Source organism: Halichoerus grypus, chromosome 6, assembly GCF_964656455.1.
Source record: "Halichoerus grypus chromosome 6, mHalGry1.hap1.1, whole genome shotgun sequence".
NCBI lineage: Eukaryota > Metazoa > Chordata > Mammalia > Carnivora > Phocidae > Halichoerus > Halichoerus grypus.
Window position 1 is genome coordinate 53,088,392 of NC_135717.1, and position 15,529 is coordinate 53,103,920.

The 15,529-nt window shown below is 39.4% G+C and overlaps 1 protein-coding gene across 3 annotated transcripts in view; it reads left to right on the top strand.

Moving 5' to 3' along the window:
* The window catches only part of PRPF18 (pre-mRNA processing factor 18), a 76,674-nt gene that overhangs the window by 29,992 nt on the left and 31,153 nt on the right, over positions 1-15,529 (top strand). For all 3 annotated transcript variants that reach the window (XM_036114028.2, XM_036114045.2, XM_036114055.2), the window contains 3 exons: positions 1,066-1,206; positions 1,342-1,413; positions 3,726-3,881. In XM_036114028.2, coding sequence (XP_035969921.1) covers positions 1,066-1,206; positions 1,342-1,413; positions 3,726-3,881 — 369 coding nt within the window. The remainder of the gene's footprint in view (positions 1-1,065; positions 1,207-1,341; positions 1,414-3,725; positions 3,882-15,529) is intronic.

The following is a 15,529-nucleotide window of genomic DNA, read 5'->3' on the forward strand; positions in this document are numbered from 1 at the left end:
GATAATGTGGTTTTCTTCGGTGGTTTTTTGTTGTTGTTTTGGGGTTTTTGTTGTTGTTGTAGTTTTTACAAATGGATGGTTTGTGGCAGTCACGTGTGGAGCAAGTGTATCGGCACTGTTTTTCCAATAGAATTTGTTCACCTTGTATCTCTGTCACATTTTGGTGATTCTCGCAATACTTCAAACTTTTTCTTTGTTACTATATTTGTCATGGTTAATTGTGATCATTGATTAGGACGTGAAAGCTCAGATGATGATGAGCCTGTTTTAGCAATAACGTATTTAAATTTTAAGGGGGGAGGGGGAGAGGAAGAGAGAGAATCTCAAGCAGGCTCCATGCCCAGCGCAGATCCTGACGCGGGGGCTGACTCTCATGACCCTGAGAACAGAAATCAAGAGTCGGATGCTTAACCGACTGGGCCACCCAGGCACCCCAGCAATAATGTATTTTTTAATTAAGGTATATATATTGGTTTTTTTTTTTTTGATGTAATGTTATCCTATGCTTAATAGACTACATTATAGTGTAAACATAACTTTATATGCATTAGGAAACTAAAAAATTCACTTGACTCACTTTATTGTGATACTTGCTTTATTAATGCGGTGGTGTGGAACCAATCCCGCAGTGTCCATGGGGTATGCCTGTATCATAACATCATACTTGGAAGATTAATTATCACAGCACATACGGTATTATGGCAAATAAGTGTAGGTGGGTTGAATTTTAGTAGAAATACGAGTAAAAGTTTATTTCTGTCAAAGTTACCTATGAAATTTGAAATTTGATAGTTCTTGTTAGGGGGAAATTGATTATCTTTGAGCTAGGAATACATACATATATAGAATAGGGAAGTTTGTGACTTGCCAAAAGCACTACAAAATATACGTGTTGTGTATGACAAAATAAGCAGAAATAGTTCATTAATTAGATATTGATGCTATTTTAATTAGAAAAAAATTTACTCTAAATATGATAATATATTGTTTGTGTGTTAGATAACTTTTAAACCTTTTGAACCACTGGGTGGCATCGTAGTCTAAATTTACGCATTCTTTCAACAGTTTCTTCTTGGTGTTTGGGCTAAAGAACTGAATGCCAGAGAGGATTATGTGAAGCGCAGTGTGCAGGGCAAACTGAACAGTGCTACTCAAAAACAGACTGAGTCCTATCTCAGGCCCCTTTTCAGAAAGCTACGGAAAAGGGTAAGGTTCCTCGAAAAATGCTTTTACATAACTGATTTTTTAAAAAAAAGAATATATAAAGTTTGAATAAATGGCAGTCTGTAATTATACACAGTAGCTTCCAAAAATAGTTAACGCTTTTTTTTTCTTTTCCAGAATCTTCCTGCTGATATTAAAGAATCCATAACAGATATTATTAAATTCATGTTGCAGAGAGAATATGTAAAGGTACATTACCATGTTGGGCATCAGTATCATGGTTATGAGCTTATCTAGGTTGTGTGTGCATAATACCTTCATTTGGTGTGGGAGTATTTTACATAGGAGCTTTAAGAATAAATGTGAAATGAATTAGTAGTAAAAAAAAAAAAAAACCCAAAACCTTTTATCTAATTCATTGTCAACTTTATTATTAGGCATTGATAATAAACTTTACTGACCACATTGGTTTTTCAGTCATTTTTAAGGTAGGTGTGAAGATTCTTCAGAGCATGAACTGGATCTAGGCAATGTTCATTTCATGAATGGGATTGAATTTCAAAGATTGTTCAAGATTATGGCTTGGAACAAATTTTCCCATAGAAGCAATGTTATGTAGATTAGTTTCCCACTCCAGCTATAAAAGCCTACTTAATCTGTAATATAGATAAACTATTGTACTAACGATACAATGGAATTTAACCACCCTTTATACTTGTATGAGAAAATGTTCCAAGTAAGGCCACCAGAATTCATCCCTCCCATTTCAGAACAGCAACAATAGCAGACCCCTTGTTAGGGAAGACTTTTCCCCTTGCCCCGGTGTCTTTGTTCCCGAATGGGCTCGAGGAGGAGGCGACGGTGGCAGGAGGAAAGAGCTCCCCGTGGCCCGGCGCTCCTGGAGTGGAGTTCAGAAAGGGGAGTGGGAGGCTGTCAGTCAGTGCAGGGAACGTAAAGAGAATGCCTGCTGTACCAGTAGTGGGGATTGGAAATGTGCCCCTGCGTCTGGCCCATCAGCAGAGTCTCAAGAGGGAAGCTTCTAGTGGCATTGCCTCTCAGGAGTGAAGAGGAGGGAGTTTCGGCCAACAGTTCTGCTGCCCATTCCAGAGTAGTAGGTGGGGCTCTAGCAGAAAAGTGGGGGTGCCAGTGCTTACTCCTGCGCTTGGAGTTTCTGTACTCAAGCAGAGGGTGGGCTAGCACGTGTGGGGGCTGTAGCCTCTGGCTAATGAGGCGAACGTAGTGATTTTACTCCCTCTGTTGGAGAGCCAGTTTGTTTTAGCAAGGGAAATGTTTTTGTTTTGTGCCTATAAATTTTATTCCTTTATAGTTTCTAGTAGTTGCATGGTACTTAGTAAGGACAGTTGCCTTGGAATAGATGGATAAGGTCACCGTCACTGCAGAAAGAAATCAAATCACTTGCCAACTAGTGAGCATGCCTTCCCTCTTGTTACTTTTTGCATTTTCATATGAGAGGAATGTGAAAGTTTATTTTGTGTAAACTGCTGAAGAACCAAGAAACTTTAATAACCTGTTTGGACAGCTTTCTTTAGAAATTTGGGGGAACTAAATATTGGACATTTTATCAGTTAATATCCAGTGTGAAAAGTGATACAAGTCAGAATCTGTGTGATAAAAGTGTGTAACATGTTCTTTAAAATTAAATTTTATAAAACTGAGTAGGGCAAATTCAAATTTGTCTTCAGGGTAGAAATGATCTTCCAGTTAGCCTATTTGTAATACCTGATTTTTAAAATCAACTCTGCATATCAATCACATAGGTCTTTGGTTTTCAAAACTAAAATCTCCTCGAGACCTGACTGTATGAACCTCCCTGAAACCCTAGGGGTCTTTCAGAATTTACTTGATTTCTATTTTATTTTTTTTCCTCCTAGGTAGCTAGGCTTGGTTTAGAAAAAGAGCGATTTGTCTTCATCGGGTTCTATCCTTACATTCTGTAGCTTTTCTTTTAACGTTCTTGGCAGGTGGGAGGTGTAGAGTGGCCAAAGTGAAACGATCTCATCCTGTAACTATTCGGCTCGAGGGTTAGTATTTAATCTCTGTTTACACCTCTGCTGTGGACCCTATATGATAGTCCCAGCTCACAGAGCCCCCACTGCTTTCAGAGGCCTGCAGGGCTGTGCACACATAGTTGCAGGTTGGATTCTGAAAAACCAGTTAGCCTCCATCTTCAGCGTGTGACCACCTGCGGAGAAGACTGGGTCTAGAGGAGACCCAAACTAGAGTTTCTGTCAGTGCATCAAATTACCTACCTGGTAATTCCAGATCTGAAATGTATTAGTTGCCAGTGCACAAAGGCTGCAAAGGAATGTTTATCTTTTTACTCACAGGATTAGCTTTGGTTTCTGGTTTTCCATGGACCTGGGCAGGGCAGTCCATCACCTCATATTTTAATTTCTTTTGTTTGAATAATGGGAATGGTAATACTTTCAACATGCTCAAGAGATGGATGAAAATTATGTCATAAAGGGCTGTGAAATACTTCACAAATTGGGACCAACCCAGTATTTTTGCTTTTCTAATCTCTTAAACTTTCTTTTTAGGCTAATGATGCTTATCTTCAGATGGCCATTGGAAATGCCCCTTGGCCCATAGGTGTCACCATGGTTGGTATCCATGCCAGAACTGGCAGAGAAAAGATTTTTTCTAAGCATGTTGCACATGTTTTAAATGATGAAACACAGCGGAAATATATTCAGGTAAGCAATTGGGAGGGAAAGAATTGCTCTGGAGGTTAACATTCTACAATTCCCAAACTGTCAATTTTGAGAGCAAGAGAAGAATTATAGCAAATTGGATGTAGTATGATAGGACACAAGTCCACTTTTAAGTACTTATGTTTAAGACCTCTTCACAGAATAAAATAGAAACCTTGTAAGTTTCATATATGACACAAGACAGGGTGAGGCGTTGTGCTTTAATTAACTCAGCATTGAAATAATGCTATTTCAGTTGGCTTTGGAAGTTTGGTGAAGAAGCACAAGTTTAGACTATTTAGCAGTAAATCTCATTTTGTTATTTTCCAGATAGATTTAACATCTGGGTTAAAAAGAAGGTATGAGTAGTAAAAACCTGGCTTTAATGAATATTAATTATTTTTCAGTAACATTTAATGACCCTTCTTGACACAAACAGGGCTAAAGGGTTAAGTTTATTTTCTTATGGTCCTCTGTGCCTCACATAAACTTGTTTGTGTTGTTGGGTAAAACTTTTCTCAGTGGGGTCAACTGTTAATGCCACTTTTGCCAAATTGTCAAAAATCCCAGATTGTGTCCAATGACTTGTGTCGGATGTTAATTCTAAAGTTTGAAGATGATATTCAGGAGGTTTACTTAAAATGTAAAATTTGCTTAGAATGCATAACGTGCTTTCAGGTTTTGTGCCAGAGAGCAATTATTACCATATTCATGAATTATCTTGTTACGTGATTTCAATCCCAAGTGCTGAAGATTAACTTGTGCGTCATGCTTTATGCCTTATTCATACATATTAGCATTTTCAAATAGTTCAGCTTGACTCCCTAATATGAATTGTAGAATTTATAGAGTTCAGATATACTTGTTGAAATTCAAAGACCTTTCCGTTTTTTTAATAACCACCAGTGACTGTATTGAAGGCAAAAAGTTTATTTCGGCGGAGGGTTGGGGTGGTAGGGAAAGTCGTTTGGCTTTTAACAACAGAAAACAGTTTCCAATGATTAAATTTGCTATTTGTGTTCAACTGTACCATGGCCAAAGCCAGTGTGTCTGTAAAAGTCCATATAACAACATAAATTGTCTCAAAAACAGGTTTTTGCTTTTCAGGAATGGCATGATTTCCACTTCCCCTCAAACTGATTTTCTTTTTAAAAATATATCTAACATTTTTAAAGATTTCTGATTTATTTTTGGAAGCTGTATAATGACCTGTTCTTCTTCCATTGGTCTTCCTTTTTAACTGTTCCCTTCCCATTTAAAAAAAATCCTACTTTTCCCCCCAAGATGATTAGGGAAAATTGGTAAGTAACTAACCTTTAGGAGGGTGTTTGACTTAAACCCAATAATTTTCTTGTGGACAGATGTTAATTTTTTTTTTTTTTTTAAAGATTTTATTTATTTATTTGAGAGAGAGAATGAGAGAGAGAGAGCATGAGAGGGGGGAGGGTCAGAGGGAGAAGCAGACTCCCTGCCGAGCAGGGAGCCCGATGCGGGACTCGATCCTTGGACTCCAGGATCATGACCTGAACTGAAGGCAGTCGCTTAACCAACTGAGCCACCCAGGCGCCCAGATGTTAATTTGATAATACAGTCAGGTGGACACATAGCTGGTTGAGTGCGGGATGCCGCAGAGGAATGAATAATGGATCCATGTCTAGGTGGATGCTAGTGAGATGTCATGGGGTTCTTAGTTACCTCAATATTGTCCTGTTAAACATTTTAATGACTGATTTGGTTGACTCTACAGAGAGGTTTATTTATCAGATTTACGGACAACAAGGGTAGGGTGTGTGTTAAGGTGGAAAAGACATTGGCATTCCAAAAGTTCTTGACAGACTGAAGGAAAGAACAGATTCTAAAAATATAATATTGAGCAAGGATGACCATAAAAAAAATTTGGATCCAGTGCCCTGCTTGCTTGACTATACAGTCTGAGCAGTGTATATATGAGAAAGGATTAGGGAATTTAGTAAGCTATACATGCAATAAAATTGATAGTATGATACGGCTGCTACAGAGCCTAATGGTAGCTTATGCTACATTATTAGACATAATAATCTAATTGTAGGTTCCACAAGGCAAGAACATAGTTCACTGTTATATACCCAGAGTCTAGAACAGTACCTTACTCAGAGGTGGGTGCTCCATAAATATTTGCTGATTGAATGAATATTGTATAGGACAAGAAATGTGAAAGTCTTGTTACTTTTGTAGTTCTTTGAGAAAGGAGACTGTTGGGGATCTGGGCAAGAGAGCTGTAGATAATGGGGGAACTTTCTGGCAGAAGAGGGAGTAAATTTGTTCTATAGTTAAGGATCAGTTAAAGTAGAGGAAGGAAGACACATTTTTAATCGGTGTAGGGAAACAACAGTTTTCTTTTTATTAAACATTTATTTTTAGAATAATTACAGATAGATTCACAAGAGGTTGCAAAAATAGGACAAAGCTTTTTAACAGAAGTGCCCTGAGACAGTAGTAGGGCCACTGGGAAGATGTGAGGGAGATCCCTGCCACTTGATGTTTGCAAGCATCACGTTAACTCTTGCCCTTTTTGCTCCTCGGATAGCTTTGATTCTGCTCTGCCATTTTCCCTTGAGGCCGTTGCTTAAACCTAAGGTTGCAAACTCACATGCCCATGACAGTAGTAAGTGAGCTGAGTGGTAAGAAACACTTGACCCTCTGTCTTTTGTTTTCCTACTTTCATATAGGCAAAATCAAAGCAGTATTTCATTTTGTCTCAACTCTGTCATAACAGGGGATGGTGGAGGCTAGTGTTTAACCCTCACTGGTGCTGGAGTCACTTCAGCTCGTTGTTCTCTTGGAGGGATAGGGGTCAGTGTTGCTCCATCTTCCACCTTTTTTTTTTAGTATGCCAAATATCTTAATTTTTTCTAAAAAAAAAAAAAAAAAGTATGATTCTATTTTTAAAACAGTGGCACCAAATTAAGTTAGCATTGTGTAAGGACAAATAAAATGCTGGGTTTTTTTATGTCTTAACATAAACCTGTGGTGCTGATCAGCTCAAGGCCAAAGAACACTGCCATCCCCACGTGAGAGTTTTATGAAATTCTTGATGGCGATGAACGGAGTAATTTGCTGTCTTTTGAGTCCTCCTCCTGTTAAATATATTATTTGAAGATTAAGTCAGGGGTTGACAAACTTGTCTTAAAGGGTAAGATAGAAAATACTTGAGGCTTTGCATTTCCCAGGTGTCTTTTGCACCTCTTGGACCCCACAGCTGGGGTGTGAAAGCAGCTGGTGGCTGCGTTCCAGGAAAGCTCCACTTAGGAAAGAAGCCCTGTGGACCCTAGTTTGCTGCCCTCTGGTAACTGCCTGACTCACACATTTTCTGCCTTAAGATATTGGCTGAGTAGGTAATCATGGAAGTCCTTCAATAGGGTAACTGTCTTATTAAATTGAGATACAGTAGACCTCTAAAAGGCAGTGGGTGTGTGAGGTGTACTCCTTCTTCATTGTACAGCCCAGTGATTCTTGGTATGCATCATAATTTACCAAGACAGAAGACAACATCTAGATACAGAATGCTTCTAACAGCACCCCAGAAGTTTGTTCCTGCCTTCTCCCAGCCCAAGTCCTCTTGCCATCAAAAGTTAACCTATAGGTTAATTATGCCTGTTTTTGGACATCATTTAATGGAATCTTGGATGTATGGAGTAATTATTTAGAAATCCTGGTGAGAAATATCTGTGTTAGGAAATATGGTTGAAAACAATTCAAGGGGCTATTTTATTGTACCATGATTTCATCTTTGGGTTTTATGCAAACGTCTATAGAATTTAAACCGTGAAAGTTGTTTGAAGTGTTCTCTTGCTCACAAAAATTAAACACACCACAGGGAGGGTTTTTTCACCATGCAGATCAAAGAAAAGTTGTATAGTTTATTAGCTAGCCTCAAATCTGGGGTTAGATTTTAAAATGGTGTTAGTAACTTCAAGAACTTTGTTTGTTTGCCAAATACAGATGTAACCTTTGGCCCAGATTTGGGTAAAGCTTCTTTTATACAGATTATAGTAAGCTCTTGGTTATTGAGAGACTTCATAATTGAGTCATTTAAAGACCTCTCTTGAAAAGGTTCACGTCTTGGGCATTCTTGTCTGTAAAGACGAGAAGGAGGAAAAGCTGAAATGCACATCAGGTGGCTGTTTGCTTGGCAGGTCCACTCTCCACTCTTCCTCACCTTGTCCTGTGCCCCAGAAACCTAGCTTTTATGAACACTATTGACAGGCTCCCTTGCCTTTTGGTTCCGATTGGGGTAGGCAATGAGAGGGACGGGAAGGCGTTGTGTAGGTTTCGGGTATTTATTTCCTTACCTTCCTCCCTGTGAGGTCACTGAGGGTTGATGGCACCTCCTGCCGAAGGCCGTAGCTTCTCCCAGATGGCCATCTGCATAGTTACCATCTCTGGGCTTCGGTTAACTACCCCTCCCCCTTCCTTGCCCCTCAGAGCACAGGCTGGGTGCCGCTTCCCAGTATTGCTAGCTCTGGGGCACTAGACTGTCTCCTGTTGGTCCCATGTCCTGCTCAGCCCATGTCTTTGTGAAGTTCTTGGAATTACTGCCATCAAGTTTTCGAGTTTGAGTATGCTCTTTGTTTCCTGCTGAAACGTCCCTGATATATCTAGATTAATTGATCTGTGTACCGTGTTACAACAGATTTTTTTGGGGATTAGATGATTAAGGAGTAATATTCATTCTGAATAATTTTTCTTAGAGTTGCACTATTATAAAAGGCAAATGTCCTGTAACAGTCTGCTCTGACAAGTTGTTTTCAGTAATATAAGTTACTAAATTCTCTAGTGAAGACATCATCCCAACATTTTCTCTCCGTTATTTCAATCTGTATTTCAGGTTTTGGCATATATACTAGCATTTGCCAAATTTATTTGTTCATGGAACGTTTGTAAATTTATAATATATACATGTATTGCCCCAAATGGTAAAACAGACACTTTAGTCACTGCACTGAGTGGTCACAACTTGATCCATATGTTGAATATACAGTCTCATGGTTAGCTGGTAAACATTCCCTAATCATCGAAGTATATGTCACATCTGTGGGTCATGTGGCTTCATGCTACCTCCTGGCATTCTTGGCTATGATCCACCCTTTCTTAAAGGCAGGTTATTGCATGATACATACTGTTGACCCATTTAATACTTTCTGCCATATTAAATTTTTAGAGAAAAATACTGCTAGCATTTATCGATCATATACATCACCTTTTAATATCACAGAATACCAGTGTTCAGTAGAAACACATTTTGGGGAATGCTGATTTAAGCAGTGCGTGTTTCTTTTTCAGCTGACAGCTGAACTGATTGTAAACAGACATTTAAGTTGGGGTACTAAATCTATTTCTCAACTGCGTGCTTGAAAAAAAGATCATCCTGCACTGGGAAAGCCTGGTAATCAAATAAAGGAAATCTTCTCCCAGATGGGTCATTTAGTATAAATCCTAACTTAGCTAAGCAGGCAAGTGCTGTTTTCAAAATGGAATTCTCACTTGTGATTGTACTTTGTTACTTTCTGTGAAACAGTGAGCCTATGAGCTAGAAATACGTTCTGTTTCTCTCTTTTTTTTTTAATATTTTATTTATTTGACAGAGACACAGCAAGAGAGGGAACACAAGCGGGGACAGAGGAAAAGGGAGAAGCAGGCTTCCCACGGAGCAGGGAGCCCGATGCGGGACTCGATCCCAGGACCCTGGGATCATGACCTGAGCTGAAGGCAGACGCTTAACGACTGAGCCACCCAGGCACCCTTAGAAATTCGTTCTCTTAAAGAAGTATTCAGACAAGTGGAAAAATGAATGCAGCTCTGCTTCTTACCATAAACAATAAAGGCAGACTGAGTTAGTCCCAAGTTACCAGTTTTGCTTAAGTGTCCATTAAGTTCTGCAGATACTGAAATTCTTATACTTTTGATACTTGCAGTGGGACTTTTCATCATCCCAAGTAGCAAGATCCAGATAAGTTATTTAAAAGGCTAGAATGAGTTATTTAGATGAATGCGATTTTAATGATCTTGGGTGAAAAGAATTCCTGTAGACAGTTTTTGAAGGAATGGGCCTTTTATTTTATGCCTAACTATGGGTGTTAGTTGAAATTATAGAAGTTAACTTTGCATTATTAAGTACACGTTTTTTGAATATTCTATTTCAGGTCAACTGAGTATTCCTTCAGTCCAAAGTCAGGATTAATTCTTGTGTCATGTTAATTCATTCCTTTATTAGAACTTTGGCAGCTCATTGGCAGAATTTTAAATAGCTAGGTAGAAAATGTCACTCATGGAACACTACATCAAAAACTAATGATGTACTGTATGGTGACTAACATAACATAATAAAATAAAATTTAAAAAAAAGATGTCACTGAGCTAATCTCTTATTCTTCACATTCTTGGGCTGTATCACTAGACAGATCTGTACTTTCATTTTCAAGACTTTGTTCTTAGAGTGTAGACTAGTGACAGGGACAGAAATAATTGATGTGATGAAATGTCTTCTTTATATTTCAGTACAAAGATTACTTAAGAACAACAAAATCTTCAAGTCCTAGTAACTAATGAGAGTTTATAAAAGAAAAGGCAAGTCTAGCAAAAGAATTGTGATTGTAGTTTAGTTCGGTTTTAAAAAGTTACTCTTTTCTGCAATAATAAAAAAATTGGTAATTTTTTAATGGATGCAAGTTGATGTTATGGTTCATTGATTTATCTGGGTATAAGCAGCTTTCATTATGTAGAATTTGTATCCTGTATCACATGCTATACTACACCAAACTGTATCTGTATTTGATATTTTTATACTTTATCTAAAATATTCTGTAACGCTTTCAATTAGATTTTTGGAAAATTGTGAAATACACAAAATTTCACTTCATCGCGTTCATCACTTTTAAGTGTACAGTTCATCAATTAGACTTTTATTTAAATGCATATATTTTTCTAGAAACATACTGATGAAAAATAATCAGTTTGGTTAAATTTGTGTGGGGAGGAGTCCTTAAGGAGCCATTAATGTAAACTGGGTAGAATCTGGAAGGATCAAGATGTGGGGCTGTTGGGCACTTCTTCTAAAAGGCCAGACTATGGGATGGGGCTGAAAACAAGGGAGTGGTTGAGAATTTAGGGTAAGTACCCTAGAGGTTCCTTCTCCCTTACCCAAGTGGGCCCTTCTCTAGCAGAAAGCTAGTTAACTTCCTGAGGGATTTGTACTGTTCAGGAAGGGTGTAATGCTGTAGTGAAAACAGTATACTTAACTGAGAGCCTGTGTATTGACAAATGAGCCCTGTAGGTCCTATTTTGCCCTGGTTCTGTGAGGCTGGAAGCCGGGTTTTTACCTTCCCACTGAGGAATTGAGAGGATTCTTCTCTTTGAACTGACTCAAGAGAAAAGATCGGCAGTTATTGACACTCAGTAGTCCTCCAATGAAAAAAAAAAAACTAGCTTTCTGCCATATTGTCCCCAAATGAAGCTCCATTGACAAACCCTATCCATTCAGGGAGTTTCCCTTAGCTCTTCAGTGCCTTATTCATAAATATGAATGTTCACCTAGGATCATCAGACCTTTAGGGAAAGTTTACAGTGTGAAAGTGACACAATAAACCATAGAAAAAAAGGAATTCAGAGAAAGAAGGAACGGGGAAAAAAAAAACCCTTCAATTAAAAGCTTGCTTAATATCCTTAGCTAAGGCTGTAACCATGAAATAACAGTATGCCACAAAGAATAGAGAATCAAAATTAGCTCTTAGAAATTAAACATTATAGCAGAAATTCAAAAGTTAAAAGAGTTAGAAGGATAAGAGAATGAGGGAGTCCATCTAGAAAGATCTGCACTATTCAGATTCCAGGAAAAAGCGAACAGAGAAATTGGAGGGTAGGAAATAAAGATTAATGCAGAAAAACTTCCCAGAGCTGAAGGATATGAGTGTCTAGAATGAAAAGCATCCTAGCACTGAATACATAGCATATGAACAGGAAAGCTCTCACATCAAGACCTAATATAATGAAATACTGGAAGGCCAAAGATTTTAAAAAAAAAAAAAGACTTTAAATGCTTTGGGAGAAAAGAAATAGGTCATTTACAGGGACTCAGGAATTCAGATGCCATCGTACTTCTCATTAACAGTTCTGGAAGCTGGGAGACAGTGGAAGAGTACCTGTGTCATAGCAAGGAAAATAATTTTCAACTCAGTTAACATTCTTCTCTGAACTATCAGTTAAGTGTGAATATAGGCTACAGATATTTTCAGACGAGTCTCAAAATGTCTTCAGACTGTGACCTCTCACATGTCCTTCTCTGGAATCATTATTATAGCTAACATTTACATAGTGCTCACTGTGTGCCTCACTTTAGCACTTTAGAGCATCAATATGAGGTTGATGGTACAATTTCTCTGTTTTCCAAGTAGAGAAACTGAGCCATGGAGAAGTTAGTTCCCAGGGTTCCACAGCTAGGAAGTGGTGGAGTGAGGACTTGAACCTGGGTAATCCGAAGTCCACTGTGTTAGATCGCCTCTACTCGAGGACGTGCTCCACCACGGTGACGGAGGGAAACGAAAAAGATCCAGGAAACAAGATCCAGCACAAGAGTGGATCAAAAGGAACTGCCAGGTTGGAGGTGAAGGGATGCTCTAGGATAGTAGCAGTACAAAGATATCTGGAATTCATTTGTCCTGGAACATATGGAGGGCTCCAGGAGAAAAATGGAACAGATATATTACCTGTTACGTTCAGTCATACGGAGCGTAGTCTGCTGGCGGAGAATGAATTGGTGGTATCTCCATAAACAAACACAAAGAGACAAATATGAAAGGGGATATTGTCATAATATACCACGTGACTCTGCTTTGGATAATATTTGTATAGACAGTCTGCAGTAAATCCGGAATGTTGCCTTCACCAGGAATTGTGATTGGGGAGGGTGGGGAAGAGAAACGCCTTTAGATGTGTGTGCCTGTGAAGGGCCAGTGGGTGTGGTGTAAGAGGATTAAATGTCTGCTTTCACAGTAGGAAGTCAGTACAGACTATTTTGAGACAGAAGAAAAATCAGGCACTGTCAATATTTAGAAAGATGGCAGTAAATACCAGAAGAAACACGAGATTTAAAGTGGTTGCCTCTGGGGTGCTAGAATTAGGGATTGGAAAGGCTGAGGCAGAGAACTGCCATTATTTAAGTAATATATGACTTCAAAAAAATAATTATGTATACACAAAACATGGCATAGTTTTCCTGTCTCAGCCCATAACCTGTGTGTTGGCAAACCTTGAAGGTTCTATATGCAGAGTATATCTGCGGTCTGGCCCCTTCTCCACACCATTACTGTTGCCACCTGGGCTCAGCCACCAGCCTCTCTCCCCTGGGTTACTGCAGTGTCTCCTGTCTGGACTCTGAGCTTTTATCCTTGCTCCTTTTTTTTTTTTTAAGATTTTATTTATTTATTTATTTTTAAAGATTTTATTTATTACAGAGAGAGACACAGCGAGAGAGGGAACACAAGCAGGGGGAGTGGGAGAAGGAGAAGCAGGGAGCCTGATGTGGGGCTCGATCCTGGGACCCTGGGATCATGACCTGAGCCGAAGGCAGACACTTAACGACTGAGCCACCCAGGTGCCCCTTAAGATTTTATTTTTAAGTAATCTCTACACCCAACGTGGGGCTTGAACTTAGAACCCCGAGATCAAGAGTCGCATGCTCTACTGACTGAGCCAGCCAGGCACCCCCTATCCTTGCCCCTCTTCAGTATCTGCACAGCACCCAGAGCGATGCAGTTAAAATATGAATCCGATTATGATGCTCTCTTGCTCAGAGCTCTGCTGGCCACCCCCCATGTCCACACACACCCCTTCCCTGCTGTATTTTTCACCATAGCATTTATCATCTAACATTAGGTGTTCTACGTACTCCTTTTGTTTCTTGGCTGTGTTCTCTCATTAGAAGATAATCTCAATGAGTGTGGGGATTTTTGTCTGCTCTGTTCCCTGTATTCTCAGCCTAGAACAGTGCTTGGCACACTGTAGCCCCTGAATAAAGATTTCTTAAATAAATGTACTGCTTTCATGGGAATAAAAATTACATTTAAAAGTAGCACCAGTTTTTAAGAAGCTATTTGCAGTAAGCTAAGCCAAGCAGTTCATTGTCTTACTGGCTTAAGCATCCTCAAGCAATTTGAAACAGAAATCCCGGGAGATCTAATTGAAAAGATTTGTTTCCATTTGGAAAATAACCATATGCTGTCCTGACATTACGCCCCTTGAAAAACTTGTGCTGCGTACTAGGAGTCCTTACTGCAAAAATGAATCGTAGTGTTTCCTGGTAACTATTTATGACTCAGACTGTTGAATTTCACAACCATTTGGCAACTAAGATTTCAGACAGGATACTGGTATTTATTTTTAAATCCTAGAATCTGCTTAGTGAGGTTAAGTAAGCATCACAGATATCTCCTATGAGGATCCAACAGCAAAGATTCCATTTCTTACAGGGAAAACCGCCTCCAGCAGTCTGAACACCAGTTGGCCTTGTATTCGCTCATAATCATTCTTGCTGTGTTGCGGCCAGCTAAGGCTGCTTGTGTTTCGGCGGGGCGGGCTTTCTCAGCCCTCTTCCTTCTCACCTCTTCGTTCAGAAAATGTCAGGTGCCAGGCCAGTGCCATCACATATATCCCCATGGCTACAGATCACATGTCTGCATACACATGGTTAGAACTCCCAGAAGGAGAAGTGGGACTGTGAGAGGGAAGGGTCTTCATCCTCGGGCTGGCCCCGAGAGCACGTGAATGAGGAGCAAGGCGAAGGACACAGTCTCTCTCTGCACTGCCTGCAGAGGTCTTCTTGGAAATCAGCTGAAACCTAACCTTCCTCCACACTCCTACTTCTTAAGTAGCAGAATGTGGACACTCTTCGAATCTATGAAGGACTTTAAGATGTTTGAAAATCATGACCCTCGGATGTCGAATGTGTTAGATTATAGTTCAGTTTACATTGGAAAGGATGTGTTATTTGTGTTTAGTTAACTGTGACACCAAAGAGGTTTTGCAGGGACTTTTTTGGTTGTTGTTTTGTTTTGCTTTTGGTGATTTCCCTGAGTGTAAGCGTTGTTTGCATACTTAGGTGATTACGGAGTAAGAGTTCTAAATGCTTGACGATGATTTAGGTCCCCATTATATCAGTGCCTTTTCAGGCTGCGTTCTGCCCTTCCTCAGACTTCCAGATATGCCCTTCTGTTATTGCCTTGTATAATGATAGCCACACACGGCTTTTCCTGCTAGGTCATGAAGCTCTTTCTTGTTTAAAGAGCCGATGCTATTTCATTGTATCATTTTGAGGAAAGATAATGAATCCTGAGAGAATCCTAGTTAAGTAGCAGGCAGTGTGCTGTATACATTTTCATATTCAGCATCCAGTAGAGCTCTGACCATAGTCAGCCTTTGGCCTGTGATAGGATTTCATTGTTCTCTTTACTATGATAGGGACTGGGTGGCTTCAGTTTTTGCAAACCCAAGGTGAGAAACCTTAAACTAATTTGTGCCAAATAATGCCTTGTGAGTCATTAAAATTAAGTGCCACTATGCTTGGTGGTGGTGGTTTATATATAGATTGCAATAAAACACTGGGCAGAGTGTCTCCTTGT